General features: G+C 44.2%; 1 protein-coding gene across 1 annotated transcript in view; it reads right to left on the bottom strand.

Moving 5' to 3' along the window:
- LOC124788945 (spondin-1-like) overlaps nt 1-23,533 on the bottom strand; it is a 643,244-nt gene that overhangs the window by 248,199 nt on the left and 371,512 nt on the right. Inside the window, exons 6-8 of the mRNA XM_047256231.1 lie at nt 23,318-23,441; nt 9,026-9,156; nt 8,741-8,951 (exon numbers count right to left, since the gene is read on the bottom strand). Coding sequence (XP_047112187.1) covers nt 8,741-8,951; nt 9,026-9,156; nt 23,318-23,441 — 466 coding nt within the window. The remainder of the gene's footprint in view (nt 1-8,740; nt 8,952-9,025; nt 9,157-23,317; nt 23,442-23,533) is intronic.

Genomic DNA, 23,533 nt, shown 5'->3' with positions numbered 1-23,533 from the left:
CCCCGAGAGACAGCCGCGGCGACCGCTGACGGCATAGTGAACGCCTGCAGCGGCTTGCTTGCTTTGTGTCATCTCGAAGCTGCAGCTTCGTTGGGTTTGAAGGGTAAGCAGGTCTAGCTGCTTTTCCTTCTTCTTCCTCTGGTTTGATTTTCGATTCATCGCGTCTTGGTTTGTTTCTTCTGGTTTGACACTCTCCTTTTTCCTTCCTCTTGCTGCCTTAGCAGCGTTGCTACTCTCGTAGCAAGTCCGGCCATCTTGTTGTCTCTCGCCAGTGATATGGTTTCCCAGATTCCTGATGAGAGGATTCGTGGATCTTCTCGTGTCAGCATAGAAGAGTCTCGCCGACTGCTTGAAGCGGCCCTTCAGCATCGGCACGCCCGTTAGCCGATGTAGTTCGGCCGTGCTGAAATCACACGGCTAGTCTCAGGCACCTGTTCTGGATCTTCTGGAGACTGCTGATGTGAGTCTCGGCGGCATTCCCCCACACCACGGCGGCGTATTCCAGCACGGGCCTGATAAGTGCCAGATACAGCGTCTTTCCGCAGTGTGGAGACAGTGTGGTCGTGGGATTGAGGGAGGGGTATAGGAGGCGCATTGTGCCACGCGCCTTACCCCGTAATTCGGCGATGTGCGTCTTCCACGTAAGGCGTCGATCCAGTGTGACGCCCAAGCAGCGGCTGCTGTTCGACGATGGGATGGGGCCTCCCATGATGCAGATTGGTGGCAGAGCTTCAGGTATACGTTTATTCGTGAAGATCACAGCCTGGCTCTTCGCCGCATTGAACTTGAGCCGCCACTTGGTGGCCCAAGCTCCCAGCTCGTTGCAGGCTATTTGTAATCTTCCTTGCATCAGATGTGGGTTGATGCTCTTGGTTTACAGGGCTATATCATCGGCATACAGCCCGGTCTGCACCCGTTGCGTTCGCGGCATGAGTGCCGTGAATAGGGTATAGAAGAGGGGCCTCAATACTGAGGCCTGTGGGACTCCGGCGGCTATTTACAGTGCTGTTGAGGTCCCGTGGAAGGTACGTCCCGCCAGGTAGGAGTGGATCAGGTGGGAGTGTGACACCGGAACTCCCTGTACTAGTAACTTGTAGACTAGACCGTCGTGCCACACGCTGTCGAAGGCGCGGGAAACGTCTAGGAGTACCGCCCCAAGATACTCCCTCCTCTCCAGCACCCCCATCACCTGCTCCACTAGTCGCAGCAGTTGGTGTGTTGTCCCGTGCCCCCTCCTCAAGCCGAACTGCTCCTCGGGAAGCAGGCCTTCCTCTCCAACGTGACGGTGCAGTTCCCTGACATAAATTCGCTCATTTACCTTTCATAGGGCGTTAATTTTCCGCCAACCTGTTGTCGTTGCCAGCCTTATGGATCACCACCACTTCTACATGTTTTCAGGCGGGTGGGGGAGGGGGGGGGGAGGGGTAGTGGCCGGTCCTAAGGATGGCGTTGAATATCTTCGTGAGCAGTTTCACAGCCTCTGGGGGGCCTCCTTCAGGGGATTGGGCCGCAGACGTTATCGCACCCACCCGCTCTGCGCGGGTCGAGATGCCATAGCTGCCATTGAACCTCGTTTTCCGTAGTGGGTTCGATGGAGTCCTCAGGGTCTTCTGCCGCGAGGTATACACGGAGCCTATCTTCCACTATTCGGATATGATCGTTATTTACATCTTCTTCTACTAGCGTGAAGTTGGCCGCGAAGGTACCGGTCAGTACCCCAGTTTTGGCGTCAAGCTCGGCCACTGCATGCTGTCCGACGTGTAGCGGTGGGACTCGTTGCCTCCTGCGAAGGAACTGCTTGGTTGCTTGCCAAGGAGTGCCGTCTGCGACGTTCAGGGTCGCTATCCTCCAAGCCTAGTCCCTGTTCCTGTGTTCCGGGACCGCGTACTGTATGGCGCGGCGCATCCGGTTGATCCGATTTTTCGTCACCTCCTGGCGGGTGACGTGCCACTCTCGAACCAGCTGGTTCTCCTCCCGGATCATCTGCAGTATGTCCGTCGGTAACTGGCGAGAGAAATCCCGCGGCTTCTGACGTCTGTGCTGCGTTGCTGCATCAGCCGCTCTGATCGCGAGATGCGAAAACGCTGCGAGTGTGGCGTCCACGCCATCAACATGAGGATCCGGTACCGTGGCGAGCGTCTCTGCCAGGTGCACTCGGAAGTGTTACCAGTCGGTGTTGAAGTAGGTCTTGCGTCCGCGAGACTGCAGGGAACGGTGTCGTGGGCGCTGGCCCATTATGAAACACCAGGAGGAGGCCGCAACCGCAGGAGACAGCCGCAGCGGGCGCGTACGGAATAGACAACACCTTGATAGGCGTGGATGAGGGCCTTGCGGACGACGACCGAATGGGATGCACTCGATCCGCAGTGGATGGCAGACGGAACTCCAGGCACCACCCACGCATAAATATGGGGCTTGGTCAGCCAGGCAGTCAGTCTCAGAGAACACCTGATGAAGACGAGGAGTTACAGCGTCGAAGTATCGAGCTGGGAAGACATGGACGACTTTATGGCAAAAATACTTCAGCCGATTCTGGTTTATTCATATGATATTGGCGAAGTTTTTGAGGTACCCAAGGTTTTTCATATCGCATTCAGGCACGTTCTTTGCACTGGGTGGCATTATGCCCTTTATCGTGGAAAGCCCAGGAAATTACAGGATGTGTCACTGTGTACAGAGTGAATGGCAATGGGTACATATTACTGGAGTTACATATTCAGCCCTTAGTATGGCCTGTTTGGGTGTGGGTACGGTTCTCTGCCGAAGATGGAAGGGACGTGCGCACTAGCAAGAGAAGGTCCTGCTGTGGATACAATAACTTCTGGACCATAAATAAAGCGCAAGGTCAAATATTGGCCATATGTGGATTGAACGTGGAAAATCCGTTTCTCACATGAACAACTTTGCGTTATGTGTTCATGGATCTACAACTGTCAGGCATGTAGATTTACACAACAGAAGAAGAAATAACTAAATATATTGCACACATATTAGCACTGAGATAAATTCATTTCAACATTTATTAATACTTAGGTTAGATTTCATAGAGCAACACCCATTATTCAGAATTAGGGGATCCATTTTTCTTAATTTTGTTCTTCATTAGCTGATTACATTAATGTACTTGAGGTATTTCAATCACTTTAAATAAAAGATTTGAGTTCAAAGCATATAAAGGATGAACGTTAATGTAACCGACAAACTGCAGGGACGGATTCCTGACTGGAAATGGAGAAAAAAGTTCCTGTGTACATGTGTCCAGGAATGGACGGTGTGCGTGCAAAGACAACAAATTTTCCCAGAACACAGTACAGAGCTGCATCGCATCCACGTCACAACAGATGTTCAAAGTGGAGTCCCTGGGATTGCATGTGATAGGGATAGGAGCGGTTGTAATGCAGGATACACATAAATGTACTTCGGCTTACCCACCATGCTGGCGGGTCACTTGCCTCACGCTTGCACTAGGGATCGTTTCAATATCCTGCAGAACACAGTCCGCCACCCTCCCTGCACGTTCGTCTGTCTGAAAGGACGCACGATCACACAAACGGCCAAAAAGGCTTTAAATGTTTAGTGATGTGGTTGGTATCTGTGAGAGTACTTGTTTTGGGATAGCCGTGCTACGTGTCGACCTTTTCCACCTGCTTGGCCGTACACAAACACAATCTCGGCTTGTTGACGACATGAACACTGAACCATTCTGCTGCTTACAACTCACTGCGTCAATCACACAGGCTACAACACACAAGGAACACACGGCTCGTGTGTTCTGTGTAGTTGTGAGTGCATTATGTCGAAGTTAACTGAATTCCAACGTGGACAAATTGTTGGTGTTCTCATAGTGGGTGCTTCCGTATACAAAGAGAGCCGAAGTGTTTGGTATTTCGAGAGGCACAGTATCGCATGCAAGGACAGCGGCAAAGTATCATTCGCTAAGTCACAGCGTGGACGAAAGTGTCATTGAAGACGGACATTAAAGACGACTGTGACGCAAAATGAGAGGACTATAATTGCAGAAGTCATTGCAGACCTGAATATCACATTCGTAAACTGTGTCAGCACCAAAACAACATGAAGAGAGATCCATAAGCAGGGAATTTCGGGTCGAGTTGGAATTCCAGAACCACTTATCAGTGATGCATATGCCTGTAGCAGGAAAATGTGGCGTGGACGTAAAACCTGGACTATGGAGACTATGGAGCAATGGAAGAATGTTACTTGGTCGGATGAGTCTTGTTTCACATCGTCTCCATCCTCTGACCGAGTTTATGTCCAAAGAGTGTAACAGGGGGTTCGATGATGATTTGGGTAGCCATATCGTGTTATTCCATTGGCCCTATGGTTACTCTGCAAGGTCACATTAGTTGGAAGGATTATGTGACCATTTTGACTGATCAGGTCCATCCCGTTGTACAGTGCTTGTTCTATAATGATGATGCTGTATTCTAAACGACTGGGTCCCTGTTCACACAACTCGCATCGTCCAGGACTGGTTTTGTGAGGACGAGGATGAATTGCTGCAGCACCCTAGGCTGCCATTTACCAGATTATGGACCCTTCGTGGTCTACTTTGAAGAGAGGGGTGCCTGATCGCTATCCAGCTCCATCGTCATTACCTGAACGTGTCATTATTTTGCAAGAAGAATGGTACAAAATTCGCTTGAAAATCATACAGCCCCCCCTTTTTTTTAATCCATTACGAGGAGACGAAGATGTTTTGAATGTCAACGGGTTTCCAGTACCGTATTAGGCATGGTAATGTGTTGTGTTTTTTCGTGTTTCGATATTTTTAGAACTCGTAGGGAAGGCGTATGCTGACTTTATGGTTCTCCGTGGTAGCTCTTTATGCACGGGCTACGTCGAAAATGTAGCACACGTCAAACGAGAGCAGTAGAGATCGCTGCGTCTCTATAATAGATTGTCTTTATACCATATTTGCTCTACACTTGCTTGTAGGCTTCAGTAACACCTTCCTTGGCTTATTTTTCTCAAGGTTTCTCGACGTTCTACGACAGTGCCAAGCAGAGAACGAGCTATCGGGAACGTTTCTGTACAAAGGTAGGAACGTAGTTTTGCAAGACGGCGAACTCCGGATCGGTGAGTAGCTGTGTTAATCTGCGTTCAGTCCTGAGTCTGACCTTTTGGCACCAGCAGGAAAGACGGAAGAGAGTAATTTTAGTGTGACCTCGCTCCTAGTACGGTTCTAGTTGTCTGCAATTTTGTATGCTTTTGTGGACGGAGCAAGTGGGTAGTAACTTAAGTACGACGTAACTCCAGTTAATTAGCTCTGTTGTGGTTGTACCTACAGCGTAATTTTGAAATACTTAAAAGGCTTCTTGACAAAACATAAAATTTTAAAATCTGGTAATAATAATTCTGTGCACCAGGGTGAATGATGTCTCGTGCTAAACGGCCAGCAGATTGTACGTAACACACGAAAAGCTGAACTTTTTTTGCCTAGACAAGACCGAAACTGGACATTTTATACCAAGTCAGGCATTCTAACTGGTGACAGCCCATTCTCATCGTACAGTCTGAAACAGTGACCAAATAATGCTCTATTCATTGGATAGTTCTTACACGTAAAAGGAACTTTACTATAGGAGATGGCTGATTTATAAGTACGAGGGTTGAATGAAAAGTAATGCCTCCACCTTCGTTAATTGGGTTTGGATGTGAATACTTTAATAAATCAAATGCAGAAATAATCCTTAGAACGTGATCTTTAATTACCAATATTCACTTTTCCACATAATCACCAACCAGTTGGACACATTTCTGCCAACGATGAACAAGTTTTCTGAAGCCGTCACGGAAGAAGTCGACACTCTGTTTCCGCAACCACAGTCTCACAGTCAACGTCTTCATCAGAAGCATAATGCTGTCTCCGCAGATCGTCTTTCACTATCGGGAACAGATGGAAGTGCTAAATCTGGACTGTACGGAGGATACCATATGGTGGTGAGATTCAGTCTCTGAAGTTCTGCTGTGGTGGCACGTGAAGTTTATGGTTTGGCACTGTCATGCTCCAGGAAAACATTTCCCTTTCCCATTCGGACCCTTTTTAGACGTCGTTTCAGAATTCGCAGCGGTGTGATGTAACGCTCTGAATTTATTGTTGTTCCACGATCAAGGAAACCAATATGGATAACATCTGCGTCCCAGAACATTGTGGCCATGGTTTTTCCAGCTGAGGGCTGCGTCTTGAATTTCCTTTTCTGGGGCGAGTCTCATCATCATCATCATCATCATCATTTAAGACTGATTATGCCTTTCAGCGTTCATTCTGTAGCGTAGTCCCTCTTATAAAATTCCTCCATGATCCACTATTCAGTGCTAACATTGGTGCCTCTTCTGATGTTAAGCCCATTACTTCAAAATCATTCTTAACCGAATCCAGGTACCATCTCCTTGGTCTACCCCGACTGCTACCCTCTACTGCTGAACCCATGAGTCTCTTGGGTAACCTTGCTTCTCCCATGCGTGTAACATGACCCCACGATCTAAGCCTGTTCGCCCTGACTGCTACATCTATAGAGTTCATTTCCAGTTTTTCTTCGATTTCCTCATTGTGGGCATCATCCTGCCATTGTTCCCATCTATTAGTACCTGCAATCGTCCTAGCTACTTTCATATCCTTAACCTCAACCTTATTGATAAGGTAACCTGAATCCACCCATCTTTCACTCCTATACAACAAAGTTGGTCGAAAGATTGAACGGTGCACAGATAACTTAGTCTTGGTACTGACTTCCTTCTTGCAGAAGAGAGTAGATCGTAGCTGAGCGCTCACTGCATTAGCTTTGCTACACCTTGCTTCCAGTTCTTTCACTATGTTGCCATCCTGTGGGAATATACATCCTAAGTACTTGAAACCGTCCACCTGTTCTAACTTTGTTCCTTTCATATCAGCGCACACTCCGCTGCAGAGTGAAAATCTCATTCTGGAAACATCCCCCAGGCTGTGGCTAAGCCATGTCTCCGCACTATCCTTTCCTTCAGGAGTGCTAGTTCTGCAAGGTTCGCAGGAGAGCTTCTGTAAAGTTTGGAAGATAGGAGACGAGATACTGGCAGAAGTACAGCTGTGAGTAGCGGGCGTGAGTCGTGCTTCCATAGCTCAGATGGTAGAGAACTTGCCCGCGAAAGGCAAAGGTCCCGAGTTCGAGTCTCGGTCGGGCACACAGTTTTAATCTGCCAGGAAGTTTCATATCAGCGCACACTCCGCTGCAGAGTGAAAATCTCATTCTGGATTTGTTCCTCCTATTTGGCACTCAATCCGTTTATATTTCTTTCCCACTGACATTACTTTCATTTTGGAGACGCTAATCTTCATACCATAGTCCTTATATTTCTGATCTACCTCTGAAATATTACTTTGCAAACTTTCAATCGAATCTGCCATCACAACTAAGTCATCCGCATATGCGAGACTGCTTATTTTGTGTTCACATATCTTAATCTCACCCAGCCAGTCTATTGTTTTCAACATATGATCCATAAATAATATGAACAACAGTGGAGACAGGTTGCACCCTTGTCTTACCCCTGAAACTACTCTGAACCATGAACTCAATTTACCGTCAACTCTAACTGCTGCCTGACTATCTATGTAAAGACCTTTAATTGCTTGCAAAAGTTTGCCTCCTATTCCATAATCTTGTAGAACAGACAATAACTTCCTCCTAGGAACCCGGTCATATGACTTTTCTAGATCTATAAATCATAGATACAATTCCCTGTTACACTCTTTGTGTCGATATTCCATATACTGACGCTTCGTCTCCGGTTCGTAATGGTGTATTCACATTTCGTCTCCTGTCACAACTGAATGGAGAAATACGTCACCTTCATTCTCGTAACGCGAGAGGAGTTCCTGGCGAAGTTAAAGTCTGGCGCTTTCATTTCAAAGTTAGCATCCGGGGTACCCATCGTGCACAGATCTTCCGATAGCCAAGCAAAGCAATAATGTGACCCACACGTTCTTGTGAAATGCCAATTGTGCTTGCAGTTTCTCTCTGAGTGATATGACGATCGTCCTGAATCAGTCAACATTTTGCTTGTGAAACTCGGTGGTTGCTTTTACAGGACGCCCGATTCTTTGTTTGTCACGCAGGTCACATGTTCCCGCCTCAACATCTTTAAACTTACTCGCCCAACGACGCGCAGTACTCACATCAACAAAATCACCATAAACTGCTTTCATTCTCTGATGAATCTCCTTTGGGGTGACGCCTTCTGTTGTCAAGAATTCAATGACTGCACGTTACTTAAATCGCATTGACCGACCATCTGCGCAGGGTTCCATACTTTACACTGTAACAACACAACCGTTCAATGTTAAGGCTTCCCGCCAACTGGAGCTACGGGACAAGCCAGTACCTGCCCCATACCAATGCTGCCAACTGTTGAAGAGTTACGAAGGTGGAGGCATTACTTTTCAGTCAACCCTCGTATATTAACCAGCATCCGTATAATTTCCTGTCAGGTAGTTCACTTGTTTCTCAGTTCATATATTTCATGACTCAGAGGATGTGACAACTAAAACTGGATACAACTTTACTTCTGCTGTGTTACCTCATTATATTGCAATCAAGGTCATTAAAATTTATAATAATTATTACAATTTTGTGGAGACAAAAGATATCGTTTTACAGCCCCATACGAAAACTGTTCAAGCATGTCATTCTGAAATAAAGATTTTCGGCGTGTATAAAGTTTAAATCAATAGTTTACTTGCCTTCCTGAAGATTTTCTGGCATTTCGCCAGAATCTCGCGTCGGATAGTCGGTGCAGCTTTTTTCGTATAGTCGTTGCCTCGTGAGGTAGAGACGAGCGAGTGGCTTCATTGGAGCACCAGTTTTATCAAAGAAGGGAGATGACTCGTTGTTCGGGAAGCTGGATGTGATGCGTCGAATTACGTCTTGGGGGACTGTTGGCATATTAGGAGACTGCACAAGAAATAGTTGTGAGAACTATGTATGTAACGGCAGTAACTTTGTTCGTTGTAGTATTGTTTACATACAGTATATGTGATTCCACTGTCTGTCCCTATGTCCCACGGGTAGAGGTTCAGTTCCAGGTACTCCACCCACGTGCAGTCTTGCAGACAGAGCTCCAGCCCGGCGACTCCGACAATCCAGTCAGGTGATGGATCTGGAAAATATTGAGCAATTTGGATAACACTCAACTAAGATTCATTTTATGCAGTAAACGAACAAATCTTCGACTAAGATTGTAGTATGAGTATATTTTTGGCCGTCATTGTCTTCCGAATTGTCGAAGAATGGAAATTAATGACGCTGGTTCTGTACATCTATGGGGCATTGATGAATTATCTGCCCATAAAGTGACACAAAACTGACTGCACAATTATTTTCTGGCTACGTAGAAAGATTTATTATTTAAACGTACAGCTACATCAACGTCCGTAAGGTATTTACGGTTTATGGCGGAAGGAAAAACGAAGGAAGATTAGGGTTTAACGTACTGTCAACGTCGAGGTTATTGGAGAAGAAGCACAAGCTCGGAACGATTCAAGGATGGGGAAGGAATTCTGCAGTGCCCTTTTAAAGAAACTAACCCAGGATCTGCCTGTAGTGATTTAGGAAAATCACGGCAACCTCAATCACGAAGATTGGACGCGGATCTGACCTGTCGACCTCCCGATTGCGAGTATAGTGTTCTAACCTCTGGGCCACCTCGCTCAGAGTGTATGTGTGGCGGATAGTACTTCTGGTACCACAATCTTTACCCCACTACCTTTCCCAATCACGAATTGAGCTTGGGAAGAATGATTGTCTGTGAAGCTCCGTCTTTTTCTTGTGGCCTTTAATGGTTCCCACCTTTTTATCGATCTGCTAGGGTATAATCTTCCTTTCGATTTAAAATTTTTCATCTGCGTGGTCGTCTGTCTGGATCCATTCTTTGTAGATGTTCATTCCATTTATTTTTATTCTCATCCAGTTTTTCTTTCACAGACTAAATTTTCAATTCCCTTCGAATGTCTTCATTTAGTATTTTATATATTCTTTTACATCGCTTCTCTGCTCTAAGAAATCTCATTTCTACCCGTTGTATTTGTTTTAGGGCTTATTTATTTATTCGAGTCAGAAACAACTAAATACCCCATAATTATCATTACAAACAAATGAAAGAAAGAATTATCGGGCTATAATATTCTTGACCAGAATCTTACGACTGACACTGCATCTGGTACCGCAAGCAGAAGATCTTCTTCTGTGCAAGATGCGGGGCATAATTGACAAGGCAGTAGGTGCGCCAGGGTCTATGATTCTCTGCAATCATAGACCGTGGTACCAACATGGAAGTGCGTTTCTGCGCGTTACTTCTATATCTTCCAACTCCAGAAAGAAGGCAGCTGAGTGACGTCCGTACAATCCAGTTTGTTCATGCCGAGGTGGGTGGGGTGCCGAAGGGTTAGGCCAGATAGAGCTAATCTCAAATCGAGAGATCCACAAGTATTTTCTTGCTGTAGTTGCTGTTCTTTGCAATACTGAAAAGGTCTTGAGGAAACTTCTGGAACTCATCATTGGGCTGCTGGAACGTGCCTATGTTCCAGCATTGTCAGATTTGTTATTTAACATCCCTACCAATGATCAAACTATTCATCCCTTATCTTATCAGTTCACTTATTTTCAACATTCTTCTGTAGCACTAGATTTAGAATCTAAGTATTTATTGAAGTCGTATAGTAACATGTGTTGTCACAGACTTGACGAGTCTACACTGAAGATGGATGTTCAGTAGCTGAAATCTAGATATGCGATAAAATCAGATTGGATGTGCGACTCATGGCTGAATTCCTTTTCCTTTTTTGAAATTGCATCCCTTGCCATGTGATATGAAGATTGTGACGTGCCTAATTGGCTTAACAAACGTATTCAAACACTAAAACAGGAAATTGTATGTCGACTTACAGAGTCTACTAGTCGACGGAGATGTCAAAGAAATGGCTTACCGCAAGGAAATGTTCCTTCAGATCCGTAGCTATGACCAGCCACTTCCAGCGAAGAACACAAGGAGGTTCCTTTATGTCGATGACCTTGCACGAGCTAGGCAAGGGAAATCTTTGGGGGTGATGATGTGAATATGAATCCCCTCTTACTCATATGTCAATCTCACCTGCCCATGGTGTTTTCTGCAAAGCTAACGAGGTTCTGTCTACTATCAGCGGATTAACTGTAAGTGCAGAGGAAATGCCACACCAATACTTATTTAATGAGAGATAGAACTTCGACTGGTAAACTCGAATGTGTTAGCCACATTACCAATCTTGTCTGCTCTGGATTAGTGACCCATTTAGGGACGTTTAAAAACACTTACAGGTCCCAAATTTGCCTCGGAAAACAGGTGAAGCTCCGTATGACAAATAATTTCCTTGATTTTCACGTCGCGACCATTACGCGAAACGTACTTGTGAGGGAGCAATATGTTGGCGACTCTTGTTGGAGCTTATGATTTCGAAATTTAGTAATGCACACATCTCTTTTGTAAAGTCTGCCACTGGAGTTTGTTGAGCATCTCGGTAACGCACTCTCTTCGAGTAAAGGAATCAGTATAGAAAAGCGCCTCTCTTCTTTGGAACTTTTCTCTCTCTCTCTCTCTCCCTCTCTCTCTCTCTCTCACACACACACACACACATTCACATACAAACACACACAAACACACACACACAGACACGCACAAACACACTCCCTATTTCTTTGAGTCATCAAGCTTCTAACCGATTTGACTGATGCTGCCCACCACGAATTCTTCCTTTGCTCTAACCTCTTCATCTCAGAGTAACACTTTCACACTAAGTCCTTAATTATTTGTTTAATGTGTTCCAATCTCTGTCTTCGCCTACAATTTTTACCCTCTACAGCTCCCTGGTGTCTTAACACGTGTCTTATCATCATGTCCCTTCTTCCTGTCTCTGTTTTCCATGTGTTCCTTTCCTTGCCGATTCTGCGAATAATCTCATTCCCTATCTCATCAGTGTATCTGATTGACTGTATCCTTCAGCAGCGCCAAATCTCAAGAGTTTCGATTGTTCTCTGGTCTGGTTCTCTCACTGTCCGTGATTCACTACAACACAGTGCTGTGCTTCAAAGGTACATTCTCAAAAAAACGTTCCCTGTCTCCGCTACTAATTCTGCTTGATAAGGGTCCCAGACTAAGGCAAAATTCTCAAGAATCGGTCGAACAAGAGTTTTGTTAGCCTTTCCTTCCGCGGATGAATTACATTTCCTTAAAATTATATCTGCATGTATCAGTCTGGCACCTGATTTTCCTACAATTTGTTTATTTTGTCACACTACTTTACTTCGCTCCGGATCATTACTCGTAGGTATTTCACGGTAGTTGCTGTTCCCAGCAATTTTTCGCCAATAGGGTAATGAACAGTAATGCATCTCTTCGCCTATTTGTAAGCAGTACGATACATTTATTTACATTCATGGTCAACTGCCAATCCTTGCATCGATAATCGATATTCTGAAGGTCTTCCTGTACTTCGTTACAGCCTTCTAGCTTTGCAAATTTCCTGTACCAACAGCTTCATTCGTGAACAGCCTCACGGAACGACCGACATAAACCGCTAGATTATCTCAAATTCCCTTACTCCACTTAAAGTTTTTGGTAATTTGCCAAAGGAATGTATAAAAAACGTCAGACGACAAACTAGGTAGATGAAATTAGCAGGCAGCGACGAAACTCGACTTTAACGAGGATCTCTTTCACTGAAAGACGAAAAAGGTTAAATATATTTTCAGGAGGTGGTGTCCCAAAGCTCTCAGATATTTGAAAAATGTCAAATAACCGCCTCGAGCTGCTGGTAAAATTATTTATTCATACAACCTGTTTCGGTCGACTGACTATCATCGTGTTCCTAGACGTATTCACAGCTTCACGTTAGGCGAAATATAAATTCACTATCGTCAAATGATAGAACCATGAATTAGACACTGTCATTGTATCGTAATATCAATTGTATCGTTCACAGTGTTAACGCCAGTTACAGTTTTAACATAAATGAGTACACCACTTAGCACGCTTTTTGTGGACGGAGGGTGTAATTTATAGTACTATATGAAAACAGTGTGTAATTGTGTTTTTTTATTTGATGATATTAATTTTGCTTTTCGCCGAACATGAAGCAGTGAATACTTTTATGAACCAGATGATGGTCAGTCGATCGTCACTAGTTCTGCATATGAAGAATTTTACCAGCAGCTCAAGGCGGCAATATGACATTTGTTGAGGAAAGATAAAGTAAGAGGAAAAGTACGAGAGCAGAGAACTACACACAAACGTTTCGTGAATGGTAAATAAAAAATGTTCACCACAGGTCTCTTCCGTTACATCAGTAATCCCAATAAAAATAAATGCGAAATAAGCCTCTAATACACAGATTTCTGCTGACAACATCTTTAGTAAACTAAATGATAAATGAATAGTACATGACAATTGTACTCCTACCAATTTTTTTCTCGAACTTTCGTTCTCTACCCCAAAGAGTTAATGTTACAATTAAAGAGCCACTTTTCGGAACCCAGTAATTGCCTCCTTTTTGCGACGCAGTAGCTTGACATTTGGTTCAATGATCCTACAACATTCCTCTATAACGGTGCAAAACAGTGGCGCCCTGTGACGTCACTCTCGGACTCGGCGACGCTTTAACGGCAACGTGTCGAGAAGTTCATGTGAGGTGGAATGTGGGTTTATGGTCTCACATTGGCACCATATTTCACAATTCTGCTCAGCGCCACTGGGGATATGCCACACGATGGGAGCGTCGTAACCGTCGCCCCTTCCCTCTGACGCACGTTCCGTCCCTTCTTTTAAAGCCTCTTCGTTGGAGGTCAGAACCGCGATGCCAGGCGTTGAAATCAAGCGTTTTTCTTATGGGCAGACGAGGAAAACATTAGAGTCTCAACACCGCTCATTATCGAGACGGAAAGGCCTCAGGGGCTGCCATAAAGGGCGTCAATGGAAACACTCCTTCTCTTGGATCGTTGACTCCCATACAAGTCGCAGCGAAAACGACAGTTCGCTGTGCAATAATCAGCAAAATGGTGCAAATGGCTCTGAGCACTATGGGACTTAATTGCTGTGGTTATCAATCCACTAGAACTTAGAACTACTTAAACCTAACTAACCTAAGGACATCGTACACATCCATGCCCAAGGCAGGATTCTAACCTGCGGCAGGAGCGGCCGCGCGGTTCCAGACTGTAGCGCCTAGAACCGCTCGGTCACCCCGGCCGGCAATAAGCAGCAGGAGGGTGTTCTCGACAACCTTCGGCTCATGGACGATTCAGTGTTTCTGTAAGGACACCGTGCGCTTGGAACCTCATTACACGTGATAACATCCCTTTGGAGAGTAGTGCAACCGCAATTTCTGCTCTAGAATAGAGAGTGGAATCACTAGTATCCTTGGAAACCATTCGACGAAGTTTGAACATGATACAAAGCAGCAGACAGTGTTTATGCTTTTCCACCTCTCTCGTTTCGCGCTCTATTATGGCGTGATCGTGAGGCATGAGAGAGAGTGTGAAGGGTGGGCGGGGCTGCGGTGAGGAGAGGGGGGGAGGGGGGGAGGGGGGTGTCGGGGTGCGGCGGGGGGGGGGGGGGGAGGGTGCGAAGGTGTGCAACATCGACAAATGCGTGGATAAAACGGCAAATGCACCCTCTAAGACTCCAGTTCAGCAACATCCTCAGCGCCACCCATGCATCTTTCTTGAGTGCTTTTAAAATATTCTTGTACAGAGACAGCCAAACCTTGATTACTAGGCGCCGGCGTACCAGGTATAACGATACCTTTTAAATATCACAAGCGGTCAGCAGGAACTAGTTCAGCGACAAAGTGCCCCTCAACTCAGGAGTATCATCACGGGCGCCTGTCATGCCGGGACCTAGTAATCACTGACTGGCTACCTTTGTACAGGTACATTTTAAAGTACTCAACAAAGATACGTGGGTGCAAAGGTACGTGAGTCACACAGAGCGTGTCTCAGAGGGATCCTTTATTCCCGCATATGTTGAACCCCTCCCCCCCCCCCCCCCGCCCCCTCCCTTACCCATGATCACGCCACAGGAGGTCACGAAACAGGAGGGCAGAAAAGCAAAAACACCCTTTGCTGCTTCGGACCATATTCAAATTTCGTGGAATTGTTTCTTGAACGCTTCCTAGTGGTTTCACCCTGTACACCAGAGTAAAAATTGTGGTCGCGCTACAGTCCAAAGGGTGTAATCACGTTCAGTGGGATTACACGCCCACGACTTCTTGACAGAGGGGTTGAATCGTCCAGGTGGTGCCAGAAGTGTCAAAGGTTGTCAAGGACGTCACCCAGTCACTCATCGTACTGCAAACTGTCGTTTTCGACCGCGAAGTGTGTCGGAATCAACGCCTCAAGGGTAGAGGTAGTTAGACGCCCTTTATGGCACTCCCTGATGTCTTTTTGTGTAGATACTGAGCGGCTGTGTGTCTGAAATGTTTTCCTCGGCCACGCGTTAGAAAACCATGTGATTTCAAATGGCTCAAATGGCTCTGAACACTATGCGACTTAACTGCTGAGGTCATCAGTCGCCTATAGCTTAGAGCTAATTAAACCTAACTAACCTAAGGACATCACACACATTCATGCCCGAGGCAGGATTCGAACCTGCGACCGTAGGGGTCTTGCGGTTCCAAACTGTAGCGCCTAGAACCGCACGGCCACTCCGGCCGGCTGTGATTTCAAAGCTGGGCGTTGCGCTTCTGCCCTCCACAGCAAAGGCTTCAGGAGATGGACTGAAATGTGCCTAAGATGGGGCCGTGACGACCTTCCAATCATGCAACACGTCCATGGTGGCATCGGCCAGAATTGTGGTGAAATTTGGTGCAATTGTGGAATCACTGACTCACTTTGTACTTCGCATGAACTGGGCTCTGGGTTTTATTTCGCATGTGTCGACACCTCGCTATTTAAAGCATCGCGGAAGCCAAGGGTGACGTTGCAGGGCGCCACACTTTTGTACCATTACAGAGTAAGGTCGTAGGCACGTTTGAATCAAATTTCAAAATTATGTGTCCAATGGGAGACAAGTACGGGGTTTCGAAAAAAGTGACATTTTAATTGTGTTGTTCAGTCTATAAGACACTAAGGCATAATTTATCTTCCGCAATAGTTATTTTTACGTTTTATTTGAGTACTGAAAACTCCTGCAGTTCTATCTGAATGTGCAGATACTACCTGATTCGCGCCAATACAGTAACCGTGTTTCTTTGTTATAGTCAGTTCCGCTGGCAGAGAGTAGGCCCGGAGGTTACCCGTAAACAGAAGCGTCTTCGCTTTTGAACCCCGCCTCTCCCCATCGCTCCAACCCTGCTCCAGAAGCGCAACTTCTCCTCCGTGTCTCACGCTGTAAGTTTCGAACAACTCTCATCTGTCGTGACGTAGTCCCGCAAGGCAGCGGGTAAAGTCAGCTGAGGTATACTTAACATAATACAGCATTCTCATACTTGTAGTAAAGTGCTCCATGGAGTCTTATTTCCGAAAACTAAAATTAGCTTTTCGGCCCAATGCAGAATTTTCATACCTCGGCATGAGAGAATGGTACTCTGCTTGTCACCAACCATACCGTGCAGTGAGAGAATAGTTCTCTTACCGTCTAGCAGCGCCGTCTGTAACAAACTGCACGGCGACCACAGAATGTATGAGGAGCGCTGGAACAAAATCCGATAAATCCACTTTTGCTGTATTCGCGTGTTTGAGATGCAGGGGAGAGATACGGGGGTGGTACATGCTGCTGCAAAATAATTTTCAGCACAACGTGACAAGTGTTTATATCGTCAACTGAAAAACGCAACTGAATCAAAACTCCGATAACTCCAGGGAAGCAATTATTTGACGCTCGGAAAAAAACGCTTAACTCTGCGGTTTCACAAGTGCTGAATGAGGTATAATACCAATATAGGAACAGAAAGTACGATGTAGAACATTATATTCCCTTCAATAGACGTTTATGCAACACCCAGGGCATTCACTGAAAACATATGGAGATGTCTGATTTTGATCCAACCGCTCGGAATTATCGGACTTTGATCCGACTGCCCTGGAGTAGTCCAGCAAGGAATGCACTATTGAGACCACGAGGCAGGTTTTGTTGCTACAAACACGTTTTATAATTACGTAAAGAAGTATAGTTATTATATTATCAATGTCAGTTCATCTTCCAAACAATCACACTGCTCATCTGCGGGTGCTGTTTCTTCATCCGCATCTGCTTCGTGGATTTCACTGTCATTAAGTAGGTTCTTGTACCACAAGAAACGAGCATCCATTGCCCAGTCCCTTCCAAATTGCTTGACCAGCAAACGTCGCACATCACGCTTCTTGGCCGCTTTCAGATTATGCCGTACATGTACAGTCTCCAGTGTCTGTGGATGGTTTCTGCGGCCCTTTACAATGCAGAAACACCTCCTTTTCAAAACAATTTCATGCTTGTAATTCCTGTAGAATTTAAATTGGAATAATGCCTGTCTGTTCTGTCCTTTTCCCTAATGACGATGTATTTCTTGAAGTTACATCGTTTTATGTCCCTTAATACAGGGACCTTTTTGTAGGATTCTCCAAGGGATTTAATATTTTGTAAGACATAGTCCTGTCCTAAGGTTCGTACAGTACCACGCTCCTTGTATATTGTTTGATATTCGTCGATTTGTGTAATAACCGGCGTTGTCCTAAGGTGCTCCTCAACTCGACCGAACACACGGTCTGCCGGGAGAAAGCTATGGCCTTTTACTGGAAATGTCAAAATTATTTCCTCTAATTGTGCAGGTGATTTGTTGACACATGATGGTGTGTATGATGTGAGAATTTTTGTTTTGACCCCACGCTAATCACAGAATAATCTCAACATTCTTGTTCCGTCCAATGCCAACGAATCCAAGTAATGCAGGAGTGCTGAACCAACCTCCGTAGCCCCTCTCCCACCTACATCCTAGGTTTATTGATAAAACATTGGGTTTCTCGAGTCCATTCCAACGAAACAAAGAGTATAGAAACTGATTTGTTGTGCATAAAGTGATTCTTGGATAGGCGTTCATGGCAGGGGTAGGACTTACTGTAAATCACAACACAATGACACTGAATCAGGATAATTGGTTTTACACAAGTTATAAAATACCTTTGCACGTAAGGTATGTACTCTTTTCTCCGTCATTAAGACTCTCTTCCTATGAGGATCGGTTGCATCCTTTATTTTTTGTGCTAGTACAATGCATGTACTGCAAGCATCAGAAGAAGTTGCCCGAAGACCAATATTAAACGAACGCATAAATACTTCTTGATCTGCAAATGCGGAAGAACCGAATCGTTGTATAGTTTCTGTAGGATCCTTTGACTTAGCTCACAGGCAAATAAATACTTTTGGATTTACGTCTGTTATAGCAGCTCTCGGTTGCCGGAAGTTTACCTAAAAATTCTCTCAATTTTGCCTTCTTCTCAGCTGATTTTACCGACTTCCGGTCCCCACCTCATCCTTCTTTAGGAATCCGGCCCTCAAACACTGTCTTAGTTATTGCATTCGCCCTATCCTTTTTGACAGAAAACACCTTCATAAACAATTCCTTACATACAAGTCTATTTTGTCTTACATCCGTTAGTTAGTATGTAGTGCTAAATGCACGTCCCCTCCTTTCCTTTCGTGGTGATACTCTACTTTCTCTTCGCCGTCGTGGTGCATGTGCTGTAATTAAACGAGTAAGGAATACACCCTGAGCCACTTTTGAATGATTCTGATAAAACCTTTGCCTGTTTCGAAGAAGATATTTCATCGATTTTCTTGAACATTGTAACTTTGCTGAATTATGCTTGCAAGGCAATGCAAGGTCTAATCCTAGAGGATCAGCATCACGATACCTACAAAAAGCAAGCAACCCTTATAACCTACGAAGGCCACATGCCACAATAATGTAGTATGACAGTACGTTTACCATACATACCGGTTTGCTCGTTCCACTGCTGTTTTCCTTTCTCGTCTTCTGGGTCGCCGCACGCCTATCTTAATATCTTTCACTATGCGTCCTTCATCCATTTTACACCCCACAATACCACAACCCCAATGTGTTATGTGTAGGTAAGACGGAGCCGTATTACTGTCTGGATGTTTGCATCACTTGACTGGCAGAAAATGACCAGTGTCGAAACACGCCTATAGTCGCAGTACGATAGTATCGAACTACGCTGCCTACACAAAACCCGATATATCCAATGCGGTCGGAGCACGATCTGATAACTCCAAGCGGTCGGATCACAGCCAGAGATCTCCTTTTTGCTGTGTTTAATATCTGGATAATGGAAAGAGAAATCTGGTAATCGACTGGACACCCTGAATAATGTTTCCTGTTAGTGCATCATGGTCTGTTTCTTCTACTCATAGCTTGTGCAACCACTCAGAGATCACTATTTGTTACTTTCTGTATTAACAGCAAATGTGGATTTATCGGTTTTTGTTCCGGGGTTCCTCATATATGATAATTGGAAATGTTCCTGACAATAATACTGCGTCTGTATTGCACAACTTAAATTCATATTACAAAAGAAAATATCACTTGATTGAGTCCACATGCGTATAAAATGTGATTCCTTTACACTTTAGATTACAACCAGAACGAGCAGTATACCTGTAAATGGTGCAAGCTGACATTTTTCATGAAAATACTTCCATCAGAAGCTAATGTTTGGGGCTACTAACATGGTGGACGTCGGCTTCAAGTTTGTTACATTATGGCAACTCCTCTTATTATACTTCCATGTTCCTGCCACTGAATTCCTTGTTACGAAGAGAAAAATTTGCTGATGAAATTCACCTCAAGACTTCAGCGTTGCCTATGGAGATGTCTCCCTTGGAGTCAGCTGTCACAAGAGATGGGTGAAACATTTCCAAGATGGAATCATGCTTACCGTCATCAGCCTTTAGTGGTCACCCTTGAACTGCCTACACAAAATGTGACAAGGAAAGATTCCGACTGATTTTCTTGAATGTGGACAAACCATAATGTGGGAAAGTCTTCTGCAACCTTCCTATAGTCTCGACTGGGTATCCTCCGACTATAATCTTTTTGGTTCTGTTCAGAAACAGATCTGAGGCCAACACAATGAGATATGGAGGATATTTGGCAAGCAGTGCACCAATCTCTTCGATAAACTGGATGGATTTTTGTTGTAAGGGTATTTACAAACTTGCAGAAAGAAGGGATGCAAAGAAATGGAGACTATGTTTAAAAGTGGTAGAAAGTACTTAGATGAAGGTGATGTACTTGGTTTGTATAAAAAATAAATAAAAAATTTAAAAATTGTTGCTCATTACTTTCACTATGGACCTTGTACAACACCATCATCTCTGGTTTGCACATCTGGAAATTTAGGCAGCAGGTGTTACATTTTTAGATGTGGAGGCAATGACTGTGTCCTGTCTTCAAGACTCTGTGATCTTATCTTTCAACAAGATAACACATGATTGCTTGTGAACTGTGCTATCCTGACCTATGTCGATACTGTGGGAATATGACTGTAGCTCTTATTGGTATGTTATTCAAATCACACACCCACTGAAGACATCTGTGAGAGTGGTATACCACCATTTGCTAGCAATTATCATTGGTGAACTCCGGCAAGGAATTATGTACCTGTACCTTTCACCCAAACTCAGACCAGCTTGATACCCAACAGGGTTAGAACTGATGTCACTGTGAGAGGTGGCAGCTCTATGAACCAAATTTTGCACCTTGTATACTCCAGATCACCTAAAAAATCAAGCATGTACTCTTCCTACTCTACTATGTAGGCATAAATAATTAAAAATTAGTTATTTACTGTCCTTCCTCATGCTGGAATATTAATCACCAGTACTACTGTATTGCTGTCCATAGTGCACTTCTTCATCACAAAGGATTCTTATCTCTGACATGGTTCAAGATGTACATTTCAGACAGATTAGGTACAATGAATATGTCTGTTATATGTATAGACAAGAGTACATGCATGTTTTTCTGGGTTCTCCTGCCAAACTCATGGATAGATTTCAAACAAATCTGCCACAGCAGGAGCAGGTCACAAGAGTATCAGCACCACAGGGTTTATAACCTCCTAGCACCAATAGGAGTGGAGATAAGAGTAAAAATGTGCTTTTCCAGACCCCCAACGTATAGGCTGATCTGCACTACAGGTATGTTGTGTGTGAACTGTATCAGACTTTCAAATCAACCTGTAGTGCTGGGCAGCCTACATGCCAGGTGAAAGAAACAGTTTTCCAGGCTCTGACATATAGGCTTTCCTGCATGACAAGTGGGTTGTGTTGAAGCAGCATCAGCCTGCTTTGTTTGGGGGCTTGTACATAAGGGGCAAATAAATAATTTTCAAGCTCCTGGCCTGGAGCCTGCCTTGTGTCACAGGTGTGTTGTGGGAGCAGTTTCAGTCTGCTTTGTGGAACTGTATTGTGGGGGTTACATGTGCTGATGATCATGGCTGGGGACAGGTCGAAATGGATAGAGGAGACTATGAACAGAGAAAAGGGGAGGAGGAAATGGACAGAGAGACTGAGGAGGAGGGAGAGGTGCATGAGGCAGGTGGAAGGTGTAGTGGGGTATTGGGCAGATGGAAAAGCAAGTGGAGGAGGAGAATATGATTGGAGGGAGGGGGGAAAGATATGGCTAGAGAGTGGGTTGGAGGCAATGGGCAAAGACAAGGAGAGGAGGAGATGTGTTCAGTATATGTGCTGAATGCATATGTGGGCAAATACACAGGAAAAAGGCTAGTTATAAATAAAATAGCACCATCTATGGATGTAGTTGGTATGTGATGGGGAATTCATCACTCTGTTCTGCTGATATTATACAAAACTCTGCCAAGATCAGTATTAGACTATGGATGTCTCGTTTGTTGGAATGGGATAAGAAAAGAGATCATAATTCGGAAACGTGTCACTGAAACTATCCTGCCTGGACATCAGTGCTTTGCAGAGGTTTAGAACAATAAATGAGCATATCAAAGGATGACATCCTTTCGCACATCTTAGTCAATATCTACATGAACAAACCTAGAAGCTAATGAACAACTGCATTTTGTATGAGAATATCTTCTACTGAAGTTCCATGTTATTCCAAGGTATGGGGGACGATATAACACTGTGTTTAACAAAAGACAGAATGCTACAGTACTCTGTATCTAACCTCTGAAGTCATCTTCGCTGTATGACAGTCCATCCACTTTCCTTACAGACGAATATTATGTCTCTTTGTGGTTCCGCTTGGTACAAACAAATGAGGTGAACATATTCTTCTGCTGTCAATAAAAATATAAATGAATAGTTGACTGAAGCAACTGAAGAAGTAACTACTGTTGCTCGATCCTGGGCGGACTTTCTGAGCTATGTTTGGGACATGAGATTTATTTCATCTTCCTAATGCACCATATTCTATAATTTGTAATGTTAAGAATACAAACGAGGACGTGTAAGAAACTTTACGGTCAGTTTTATGTCGCATTTGGATGCCGACAGATAATTGATCACAAGTACAGGTTAACTTATTTTTTGAGAGCATTCTGTGCAATTTTGAGTGTTATTTGTATGCGTTACGTTGACATAGTGAATAACACATAGTGAAAACCACTGAATATAGTCAGTGGTTTAAGCCTTTTTAGAGCAGAACCTCAGAAATACAGCGAAATAATTTGGGTCTCATTCCACATTTGATGTGTGTTGTCAATACTTGGTTACAATTAATATTATTGTGCTGTGAGCCCATCACCTTACCACAAGTTCTAAACAGATACATGTCTACTTGTATATGATTATTGGTGCTGGCAATCCTTGTGTAATAAATAACCTAAAATTCACTTCTTGTGTCCTTGACTTCATGTATTTCGTTTTTATGTTTAGACGTTATAATATAATATTCTCGACACTGATTCATAGCATTACTTTGTTGTCGATTTAATCACATTTTTTGTGCAACATGTAATACCTGAAAGAGTCTACTTCCCACATGAGTTGATAGTTTAAGTAAGATCCATGTTAGCTGTGATTGCTCCATTCTTATAACAAGCTCAGTCAAAGAAATGCCATGGTATACAGTGGCCTCACACACACACACACACACACACACACACACACACACACACACACATATATATATATATATATATATATATATATATATATATATATATATATATGCATTTGATAAATGGTTTCATCGTAGCAAGAACATGTTAGCGTATTCACGTATCATATGCAGACAAAAATTAAAAGAGCCCATACTCACCTATCATAGAAACAATTGAGACCAGGTGATGTTTCCGGTCAACACGGAAAACTGCAAACGTCTTCCCCGTCACATTCGGAAAACTTATGCCACGTGCTTTAATTATAGTGCGTATTTCTTGACTCTAGGGAAAAAAAGACACCAGTTAGTATGGAAGCTAAAATCCAACATAAAGGAGAGCAGTCAATGGTTAGTTTTGCGAAAATATAGAACAAT

The sequence above is a fragment of the Schistocerca piceifrons genome, chromosome 3 (genome assembly GCF_021461385.2).
Source record: "Schistocerca piceifrons isolate TAMUIC-IGC-003096 chromosome 3, iqSchPice1.1, whole genome shotgun sequence".
In the NCBI taxonomy this organism is placed as follows: domain Eukaryota; kingdom Metazoa; phylum Arthropoda; class Insecta; order Orthoptera; family Acrididae; genus Schistocerca; species Schistocerca piceifrons.
Note: the sequence above shows the minus strand (reverse complement) of the source record. Positions and strands in the feature narration are given on the sequence as shown.